Below are 11,548 nucleotides of genomic sequence, written 5' to 3' on the forward strand. Positions count from 1 at the left end.
CCCCCAGAAAACAACCAATTTTGATTAAGGAAGTTGCGCAAAGTCATGAATTTTCCAATGACTATGGAGGAAAATGTATTATTACATGGCTATCTATGTAACACGAGGTTGGCCTGGGTCCATCTGAATGGCTATGCTGTACAAGGGGCTTCCATTCTGTCTCACTCCTCTTTAGAGCAAGAGAAGCAAATTTATGGGAGACCATAATTTTTCATGCAATTTGTCATCAGGGAGTGTTGTAGACCCACTGCAATTGGCGAGATCTATGCAGTTACCATTGTATTTTGCAGGCCAAACTCCGAACGCAGACTTCTCCTGGAGGTCCGTTTTACAGTTCAGGCGTGAGAGATAGATCAATTTTCTAGCTCCGAAGTTCGGGTTCCCATTGATTTCCATGGGGTTTGGGTTCTAGTTTTTGTTCGGGTACAGTTCTGGTACCCAAACTGAACTTTGGACTAAAGTTCGGTTGAACCTGTACTTCAATGGGTCCACTCATCCCTAGTGACTCTTACAAGAGGCAAAGTCTTTTTTTAATTTTTTTTATAGAGGTTGCCCTTCAGAATGCGCCATAAATGATCGATGTGAGACGTGTTCTGCATCACAGTCGCGGTCAATGGACAGACAGCCCGCAGTGCCAGGTAGATCATTGGTAAGATGGGGTAAGATAAGAGGTTAGGGGGCCACTTCCACTTGGTCTCAAACATATTATTCGAGCATGCCGAAGACCCTCGGTTAGCACCCGAGCATGCTCTGATAACACCTTATCCCAGCACGTTCGCTCATCACTAGAGATAATGCGTAGGTTTAGTAGATATTTTGCATCCAAGATAAGCGATAACGATCCGAGAAATAACTTTCTTCCTTCATATGTGTTGAGTCATTATAGGTATGGAAACTGTCCGGGCGTCTCTCACGGATGACATCCATTCGGCCCCTCTCCGGCACAGCGCTGTCATGTTTGATAGAGGAGATATTTGGAAAACAGGAAAGTGGAGTGGAAAAAAGAAAAAGGGGATTCATAACATCATAACAGAGAGTACGAGGAATGTGTGAAGATCAAGGAGTCTGGCCTTGTGCGGGTGTGAAGTTCAGTGTTTTCTGCAGGTGACTCACTGTTGTGATGGCTGCCACCATCATTCAATAGTCAGAGGTGCAGATCTCTCGATTTATATGACCAAAGTCTAAAAAAGGAAAGAAGGAAATGTCCCAGCTAAGATGTACAGGAATCAAACCCATTACTGGCACTCCTGGAAACTCCTAAAAAAAAAAGAAAAAAAAAGAGACCTATTCACTGTCCTGACAAATATATTCCCTATGATAACAATTCTCGGTCAGGAAAGTTGTTGTGACCAGGAGGATTCAAGTAATAAAAGGATTTTAGGGCGCAGTAATTCCCTAGCTCACCTTTTCCAGGATCTCTGCCAAAATGTGGAAATACCACAAAGCTCTTTGTGACCTGGTAGTTTGTTACTAGGTGTCAGTACTAGTAAGGTGCTACCTGAGCATGCTCGTGGGCTAACCGAGTCAGTTTGGCGTCCTCGAAAAATATGTTCGAGTTCCCGTGGCTGCATGTGTCGCGGCTGTTCAACAGCAGGTGCGGAGACATTTTTTGAGCACGCCGAAGTCACTCGGTTAGCACCTGACCATTCTTATCGCTAGTCAGTACTACAGGTTGGGGCTCCAAGACAATTTAAGGAGTTGTCCACTCAGATACCCTCAGAGATCTGATACTGGTGAGCTTTGCAAAGGCTGGTTTTAAACATCCGCGTGTCGTGGATTGAGGATAGATCTCTTGACCCAGATTTGACAGACTATGAGGTTGCGGAATTCGGGATGACTCTTGCGGCCAGTCCGTGCATCACGGTGCGGACTCAGACTGACACATGGGTGCGTGAACACAGGCCAAGCTGCTTCAGACATCTGTACACAGACTGACTGTGGCTCTCCCGACCCGAACGAAGCTTATAACTTGACCCAAACTATGAGGATGCCGAGATCGGGTTGAGAGACCTGCAGCAAGTCCATGCATTGCGGTCTGTGCTTGGACTGAAGCAGCCATAGGGCTCATTCACACCGCATTTTCTCATGTGCATGTGCTATCTGTTTTTTTTTTCCAGAAAACACTCGTACCCATGAAAGCATATGGGGTTGTTCTCATATCCGTGATTTTTTTTGCAGACCGAGTGGTCCGTACAAAACTGCGGAGACGAGTCCGGTATTCATCTGATAAATGGATCAAACTCGGCAATTAAAGTCTATGGGCCCATAAAAAAAACAAAAAACGGATAGCGCTCGGGCATCATCTGTGTGCTGTCCGTCTTTCACTAAAGATACATAGATACGAAAAGGTGGAGAAACATATCTTTTTTTTCTCATGAGTGAAAAAACTGACGGAACTCGATAAAGAAACTTGGTCTGTTTATCTTGTACGTAAAAAAAAACAAAAAACTGATGTCTGAGTGAGGCCTTGAGAATAAGTCACCAATATATCAGCCCTGGACAACCCCTTTAAGTTTTTTACTTAAAATCCACATCACCCAGAGTCGATATACAGAAATCCAGGTATGTATATGAACGGGTGGAATTCGGTGTCTGATAAAAAAAACCCGGTATTTTATTTGAGAAGATTAAAACATGGATACCCGGGAGCGGGTCACCTCGAGGACACTGGCCTTTTCATGTCCAACCAAACGACCATTGTCCCAGAGGTGACCCTCTCCCCTGTATCCATGTTTTAATCTTCTCAAGTAAAGTACCGTTTTTTATCGGACACCGAGTGCCACCCATTCATCTACTTACCAGGATTCTATTCTATTAGACGCTCTTCGTCCGAGGTGAAGAACCTGTTGTTCCCGAGGCTGATCGGCTGCAATCAGTCCCGTGGGTTGCGACAAGGTACGCTTGTTTGAATGGTGCCGGTGATTTTCTTTCTTTTGCATTCAATATACAGAAATAGTTTGAGGATGCCAACCAATTACTCTTTGCTGACAGAACAAAATTCATGAATGAATCCAGAGTAGGATTTTGAGCCTCACTACGCAGCGCACCAATTGCCTGTATGGCAGAATAGCACATTTGTCTTCTTAAGTTTGTGTTCCTATATTCTTCCATTTCCAAGATCCCATTTGGATGTCAGAGAATGTGGAACATTCAAATTTTACATTCAAAGGCTGGAATCACACCCAGACTGTCCTGAAAAGGGTTCACATCTGTGCTAACAATTCTGTTTTTCTGTTCCGGAATCAACAACGCCCATCGACTATCATGGACTCGGTCAGGTCTCTGTTCAGGAAACACATCTATAAAAATGACTAAAGCTGTGGTCACACATGTGCACTACTTCATCATTCACACGAGACTAATAGGTACCCCTTTGGCTAGACCCCCAGCAATTACACAATTATCACCCATCCATAAGATACCCACTTTAAAGTGGACCTGTCATTCAGTTAAAAGTGGCCAGTTGTTGCTTATGTTATCCTTGATGCTCCCGAGTATTCTCCCCCCCCCCTTTTTTCTTTTTAGATCAGCAATTTTACGTTGAACTCCTAAGTGGGTGTCTCACACTCAGGACCTTTACGACACCTTCAGTCTTTAACCACCGATGCCCACGGCACTGTGTATAGATGTTTGTGAGTGACAGAGATTCTGGGTGTGGGACCTTCAATGATCATGTTCTCAGACACCTTACACTCCAAGACAGCGAGAAGTACCGTACTTTATCAAGGTGTCAAAAGAAATCTGAAGAAAATAATTTCTTATGGGGTTGTCCAGGACTTATGATATTGATGACCCATTGAAGAACACCGGAGCTGAGCTGAGGTACCCGAGAATGGACACTTTGCTTCCCGCCATGTAGGACCTACAAACAGCTGATAGATGTCCAACGGACAGGTCATCAATGTTTAAGACCTGGTCAACCCTCATAAGAAATTACATCTTCATGTACAGGTTTGTGAATATTTTTACAATGCCCTACTGTCTTGGAATTAGAAAGAATAAGTAACATGAATCCAGCCCAAACAGTTCACATTCCCCTTGCTCAGCGTCTCATGACACTGCCCGGCTGGCAACCACCTTACTTCAAGAGACACACAGACAGTCACTTAACCATTCAAGGCCAGAAAAAAAAATTCTTGCACATATTTAACGCTTTGCTCTAAAAATGTTTCCATGGGGACTATTCAACAAAAAAAGGTGCACTGACCCACCTGGCACTGTGAGATTTCTGCAGGTTCATAGCCCCATACAAGTTGTGATGCTCTGCGTGTACCGCTTCCTTTCTACCAGAGTCAGCGTTAATGTTTTCAGTAATCTTTGCTACAGTAGATTTTCTGTGAAAGGAGACCAAAGGGGTGAGGCTTCACTGCCTATGAATGCCCCCGGAGCACCCAGGACCCTCACTGCCCATGGAGCACCCAGGACCCACACCGCCCATGCACATCAATGACCCTGAAGCACCCAGGACCCTCACTGCCCATGCACCTCAATGCCCCTGGAGCACCCGGGACCCACACAGCCCATGCACATCAATGAACCTCACTGCCCATACACATCAATGTCCATGGAGCACCCAGGATTATCACTGCCAATGCAGATCAATGCCCCTGGAGCACCCAGGACCCACACTGCCAATGCACATCAATGCCCCTGGAGCACCAAGGACCCACACTGCCAATGCACGTCTATGCCTCTGGAGCATCCGGGACCCCCGCTACTCATGCACATCGATGCACCTGAAGCACCCAGGACCCTCACTGCCCATACACATCAATGTCCCTGGAACATCCAGGACCATCACTGCCCATGCACATGAATGCCCCTGGAGCATCCAGGACCCTCGCTACCCATGCACATGAATGCCCCTGGAGCATCCAGGACCCTCGCTACCCATGCACATGAATGCCCATGGAGTACCCGGGACCATCACTGGCCATGCACATCAATGCCCATGGAATACCCAGGACCATCACTGCCCATGCACAGTGGGTACCGGCTGTGTTATAGTAGATAGCTCCAATTGCTCCCATTTAAACAAAACCTGAGCGCAAACTCTCCAAATTGTCCTCTAAAACTTGTTTCCGCTCCAAAAGTTCAGCAAGAAGACTCAGTGTCTTTAAAGGGAGCATTGCTTGGCCTAAAAGACTCTGTACGCCAACTGGTAGTCTCCTCAAGGAGGTGCAATATTGTCAATATAACAATCCTTCACCAGTCATCGTTCCTCCCTCCCGTTGTCCTTACTGCTGGCTTCATACTTCGGACAGATCCCTAGAAGGAATGTACGATGTGCTGCTCCGGGAAACAGATCCACAGCTCATGCCAACCACATTTGTAATGTCACACAGTGTTTACGAGATTTCTGCTGTCTGGTAATAAAAAGGGAGCATGGAGCGTCTGAGCGCTGCGGTCGGGGTGGTACAAATTATGAACCACAAATAGCAGGGTATTCAAGATGTGTGAGAAGAAAACCATTCACCCTGTGATGACCATGGAGGCCGAACTTAGACCTGCTGAAATCTACGGCCAGGTGGCCAACGTAACACCCCGAGCAGAGGCCGCTATGTGTGGCCTTATTCTTCTTATTCCCGGGCACTATCGTAAATGTGCTTTCTTTGGCTAGCTTCACAATGAGTTTTGAGGATGTTTTCCAAAAGCCTCCTAAAAAAATGCTTCATCCTATTCATTTTAATGTAAAATCCACTTTGCTGTTCATGTAAGGGGTTCAGTGCTTTTTTATACAAGTTTTTTTTTTAAAAAATGTCTCACAGAAAAAAAAGATGCGATACGTCACTTCTGAAAACAGCTTCCTCACGAAATCTGCTCCGAAATGTGAGACTGTAAAGTCAACAGGCAGAAAAACATAATGTTGAAAATAATGCAACATGAACATCTTAGAAAACCACCTTAGGCTATGTGACATGGTGTCTCTTAGATGCTGACGTAGCCGCCGAGTTCTCTCAGGAAAAGTTGCCTCAGGAAAGCAAAGGCGGTCATTTTCCTGAAGCGGCTTCGCTGACCGAGAGGTTGCAGTCCCTCCTTCGTCAACTCCACCGTAAGAATCTTTTACTCTATACCGTTAAGTGTAGAGACTAGGCGGCTTCAGAGAGAAAAAAAAAATAAACAAAAATTTAGTGGATTCCACTTGAAAAATTTGATGACATTTTCTGCCTCCAAAAACTTAGTGGGAACATATCCTAAAGTAAAAAGTAACCTGTCTACCTGTAGGGTGTCGTATGTGGTCTACAAGGCCTCATGCCCACAGAGAGGATGACATGGATCTGTAGACACTCTGTGAACCGGCGTATGTTCCCTCTAAAAGTGGTGTATTCTAACCGCATTCTTCGTACACTAAATCACACCACACAGATCAGCAGTAAGTCAACCATGATGTCTGACCTTATCCTTAAAGGGGATGGTCTCATAAACATACAACACTTAGGCCAGTTTCACACATCCAACATTCACAGTCCCAGTACAGCCCCACAGATCTCCACGGCCTCATTGAATAATATTTGTCAGAGTGCAATCTTTTTTTTTTTTCCAGATTGCACTTGTCCAAGTTAAACGCTTGTGTGAGCGAACCCTAACTGCGGGTCTCCTGTGAAGTCGGCCTTATCTACACGAGAATTGATGCGTGTATTGCTGGGTGTTTAACTGCTGTGATCCCTGCTAATCATAAGAACAGAGGGTCCAAAATTCTGAATAAAAATAGTAGTGAGCATGTGCGACTGCTGTTCCATTCACAGTCTATAGGAGTGGTGGTCGCACATGCTCACTACTGCTCCACTCTCTGTCTATAGGAGTGCTGATCGCACATGCTCTCTACTGCTCCACTCACAGTCTATAGGAGTGCTGGTCGAACATGCTCGCTACTGCTCCACTCTCTGTCTATAGGAGTGCTGGTCGCACATGCTCACTACTGCTCCACTCAGTCTATAGGAGTGCTGGTCGCACATGCTCACTACTGCTCAAACTCTCTGTCTATAGGAGTGCTGGTCGCACATGCTCACTACTGCTCCACTCACAGTCTATAGGAGTGCTGGTCGCACATGCTCACTACTGCTCAAACTCTCTGTCTATAGGAGTGCTGGTCGCACATGCTCACTACTATTCCATTCACGGTCTATAGGAGTGCTGGTCGCACATAGTAATAATAATAATCTTTATATAGCGCCAACATATTCCGCAGCGCTTTACAGTTTAACAGTTTCAAACACAACAGTCATGGGTAACAATGTTAACAATACAGTACTAAAGCAAAATAAGACAAAATAAGACGACCCTGCTCGTGAGAGCTTACAATCTACAATGAGGTGGGGAGATACAAAGTACAGGTGTGTATTTACAATGATGTATTTACAATGATGGTCCAGCCATCTTCAGGGGGTGGGGGGTAGGTGAGATAGTGAATGGGCTACACACACACAAACATAAAATGAGTTTGATTAGGGAACGTGATAGGCCGCTCTGAACAAATGAGTTTTGAGCGAGCGCCTAAAACTATGCAAGTTGTGGATGGGCCTAATATCTTGGGGTAGAGCATTCCAGAGGATTGGCGCAGCACGGGAGAAGTCTTGGAGTCGGGAGTGTGAGGTACGGATTAGTGCAGAGGTTAGTCGAAAGTCGTTTGCAGAGCGCAGTGGTCGGCTAGGCCGATAGATAGAAATGAGGGAGGAGATGTAAGGGGGTGCCGCACTGTGGAGAGCTTTGTGGGTGAGAACAAGTACTTTGAATTGTATCCTGTAATGGATGGGCAGCCAGTGTAATGACTGGCGAAGAGCAGACACGTCCGAGTAACGATTAGCCAGATGGACGACCCTGTCTGCTGCATTAAGGATGGACTGGAGAGGGGAAAGTCGAGTAACAGGGAGGCCAATTAATAGAGCGTTACAGAAGTCCAGGCGGGAGTGGATCAGGGCGACAGTGAGAGTTTTTGTTGTCTCCATGGTGAGAAAAGGGCGGATTCTAGAGATGTTCTTTAGGTGTAAGCGGCACGAGCGGGCAAGAGATTGTATGTGGGAGGTGAAGGAGAGATCGGAGTCAAACATAACACCCAGACAGCGTGCCTGCTGCCGGGGTGTTATTATGGTGCCACCCACGGAGAGGGAAATGTCAGATTTAGGGAGGTTAGTAGAAGGCGGGAGCAGAAGAAGTTCAGTTTTGGAGAGGTTGAGTTTCAGATAGAGAGCGGACATGATGTCAGAGACTGCGGACAGTCAGTGGTGTTCTGTAGTACAGTGGGGGTCAGGCCAGGGGATGACGTGTATAGTTGTGTGTCATCAGCATAAAGATGGTACTGAAAGCCAAATCTGCTGATGGTCTGTCCAATTGGGGCCGTGTAGAGGGAGCACATGCTCACTACTGCTCCATTCACGGTCTATAGGAGTGCTGGTCGCACATGCTAACTACTGCTCCATTCACGGTCTATAGGAGTGCTGGTCGCACATGCTCACTACTGCTCCATTCACGGTCTATAGGAGTGCTGGTCGCACATGCTCACTACTGCTCCATTCACGGTCTATAGGAGTGCTGGTCGCACATGCTCACTACTGCTCCATTCACGGTCTATAGGAGTGCTGGTCGCACATGCTAACTACTGCTCCATTCATGGTCTATAGGAGTGCTGGTCGCACATGCTCACTACTGCTCCATTCACGGTCTATAGGAGTGCTGGTCGCACATGCTCACTACTGCTCCATTCACGGTCTATAGAAGTGCTGGTTGCACATGCTCACTACTGACTCTGGACCTTCTCTTCTCTGGTTCGGTGAAGGTCCCGGCATCAGTACAAGTATTTATCATCTACATTGAGCGCAAGACCAAAATATCAGGTTACATAAATGGGGTCATGTCAACAAGGAGCACGGTGGCTCAGTGGTTAGCGCTGCGGTCCTGTGTCCAAATCCCAACAAGGACAACATCTGCAAGGAGTTTGTGTGGGTTTCCCTCTACACTCCAAAGACATACTGATGGGGAATGTAGATTGTGGGGACCATGATGATGGCAGTAAGGCGATGTGTAATATGCTGGCGCTATGTAAACAAGTAGGCAAAGTAGATAAAAAGTTGCATAAATTACTTTCCCACAATAATAATAAAAATGTAGAGTAACTCAAATGTATTCATGTGGACGATCGGTAACATTTCTAAAATAGGAACCATTGGCAGCGAAATAATCGATTTCTAGAAGGTAATCTGCTAGCACCATTCCACGGAGCTCTGTGATAGTAGCGGAGAGTGCGGGGGTGTATTAGTGTCTGTATATACATGTGTGAGAATGTGCGGAGCAGCGCAGGTCAGCTCTGCAATGACTATCGCTGAAAACAGCCAGCGCACATTCCTGCCCATCAACACAACGCTGAGCAAAGGAGCGGGCCGCAACCACCCAGCTGTTAGGAAGGGCAAGCCAGCAATAGCAGGTTGTCGCCCCCCAGACATCCTCACCTCCGTGTGCCAGGTCCTGTCGTCATCCAGCGCCAGATTTATAAGTGGGAAGTTGCCATAGGGAAAAATAAATGCAGATTTAAACTTTTTGGAAATCAAAAAGTCCAATCCAGTACTACATTTGTGCAATTTTTACATTCTCTCAGCCGAGCCCTGGCTGGAGTAAGAACACCGCCGCTTATGAAGCAGTGGTCAACTTGCCCCCGTCCCTCCCCAAGCTCATTTTGTTGGAACTTGAAGAAACTGGTATCGAAAAGTTGAAAATTTGGGTACAACTCCAACTTGCGCCTAAATTTTGAGACTTTTCAAAGCTTTTGCTTTGATGACTCGGGCCTAGGTGTCTTGTGCCTCCTGGCTCATCCATGACCCCACCATTTCAGTGTATACAGAAAGCTGCCAGTCAGTGGTGCGGGCGAGGATATACAGGGCTCAGCATGCAGAGCTCTGCAGTAGAAAAAACTGTGCTTCTATCACAACTGCTGCAGCCAGTAACCTTTACATAGCTGGAATCAGGGTCTCTGTCCCTACATCATACTGCTTTCAGATTACAAAGCAAAAACTTGCTGACAGATTCCTGCTAATGAATCAAACGCCACCACGCCCTCCATCAGTGCACCCCCTTTATCACAAAGATGCCTTTTACTGTCTAAAATCCCCTCTCCCCTGAGGGCACCTATGGCCAGCTGTGCCCCCCTGTCTCCTAGCTAGGGTCACTGTCATTTCCAGAGGCTGGTGACGTCACTGCTGCCCCCCTGCACACATCATCTGTGCTGGAGGGGCATGGGTTAATGCCCTGCACAGAGAGTTAACCCCTTCCCCTGCCTGAAAGCTAAGTTAGGGCTTAGCTTCCTCTAATGTTGCTCCCTGGGGACACAAGCAGAGGAGGACAGTACCTTCTTCCTGGCTCCATGGAAGCAGCAGGTTTTGCTGGCCTTGCAGCCCATGACTGCCCCCCAGGTTTTGCAGGCAGCAGTGTGGGGGTCACATCTTGCCCCGTGGTGTTTCCTTCCTGTGGCTGCTCAGGCTCCTCCGCACTCAGCTGCACAAACTCCCCACAAACTTCAGGCAGCTACAAAACTATTGTGGCCGTAATTACCGGAGTAGCTGCGCAGCAGAGTCTGGAGGGGAAGGGCCCCAGGTGGCAGCTGCTGCCTGTGCAGCACAGATATATCTATTGCACGATGGAGGCTCCCTGCCCTGGCACAGGGTGTTGTCTGCCTGGAGCCTGGTACAGGGGCTCTGTCATTGCCCAGGGATTTACCATCTCTCTGAGGTTTTAATTTTAATGCTGTTTATCAAGCAGAAGTCACTTCAGGAAATGCTCCTGTTTGGATTTTTTGGTCCTTCTGTGTTTTGTTAACATTTCCTGAAGTTTTTTTTTTTTTTTTTTTTGCGAGTGCTGTCCGGTTTTTACACACCGGTGTCCTTTGAAAAGTCGGTAATTCATGTGCGTCTACAGTAAAATCACACTGACAGGTTAGAATAGAAAAGATAAAATACGTATATATACACAAAGAATACATATATATATATGTCAGTAACACACACACACACATCTACTATATAATTGTCTAAGGGTCACTTCCGTCTGTCCTTCTGTCTGTCACGGATATTCATTGGTCGCGGCCTCTGTCTGTCATGGAAACCAAGTCGCTGATTGGTCACGGCAGCTGCCTGTCTGCCGCGACCAATCAGCGACGGGCACAGTCCGAATAGTCCCCCCCCCTACTCCCCTGCAGTCACTGCCCGGCGCCCGCTCCATAATCCCCTTCCCCTCCAGTCACTGCTCACACAGGGTTAATGGCAGCGGCAACGGGCCGCGGTGTAACGCACTCCATTACCGCTGCTATTAACCCTGTGTGTCCCCAACTATTTACTATTGACGCTGCCTATGCAGAATCAATAGTAAAAATATGTCATGTTAAAAATAATAATAAAAAAAAACCTGCTATACTCACCATCCGACGCCTTTCGCGCTCCTAGCGACGCTACGGTGACCGCTCCATGCAAGCGGCAGGTTCCAGTCCCAGGATGGTCTGCCAGAAGGACCTTCCATGACGTCATGGTCATGTGACCGCGACGTTATCACAGGCCCTGCAAGAAGG

General features: G+C 47.0%; 1 protein-coding gene across 2 annotated transcripts in view; it reads right to left on the reverse strand.

Annotated features, from left to right (window-relative positions):
* CCDC69 (coiled-coil domain containing 69) overlaps positions 1-10,523 on the reverse strand; it is a 35,003-nt gene extending 24,480 nt beyond the window's left edge. Inside the window, exon 1 of one of the 2 annotated variants that reach the window (XM_077266361.1) lies at positions 10,337-10,523. In XM_077266361.1, the coding sequence (XP_077122476.1) occupies positions 10,337-10,387 (51 nt within the window). In that variant the 5' untranslated portion in view covers positions 10,388-10,523. Of the gene's footprint in view, positions 1-4,207; positions 4,256-10,336 lie in introns of those variants that run through there. The other variant, XM_077266362.1, reaches the window with a different exon arrangement.
* Between the last annotated feature and the right edge of the window lie 1,025 nt (positions 10,524-11,548).

This window comes from Ranitomeya variabilis, chromosome 5 (assembly GCF_051348905.1).
Source record: "Ranitomeya variabilis isolate aRanVar5 chromosome 5, aRanVar5.hap1, whole genome shotgun sequence".
Taxonomy (NCBI): domain Eukaryota; kingdom Metazoa; phylum Chordata; class Amphibia; order Anura; family Dendrobatidae; genus Ranitomeya; species Ranitomeya variabilis.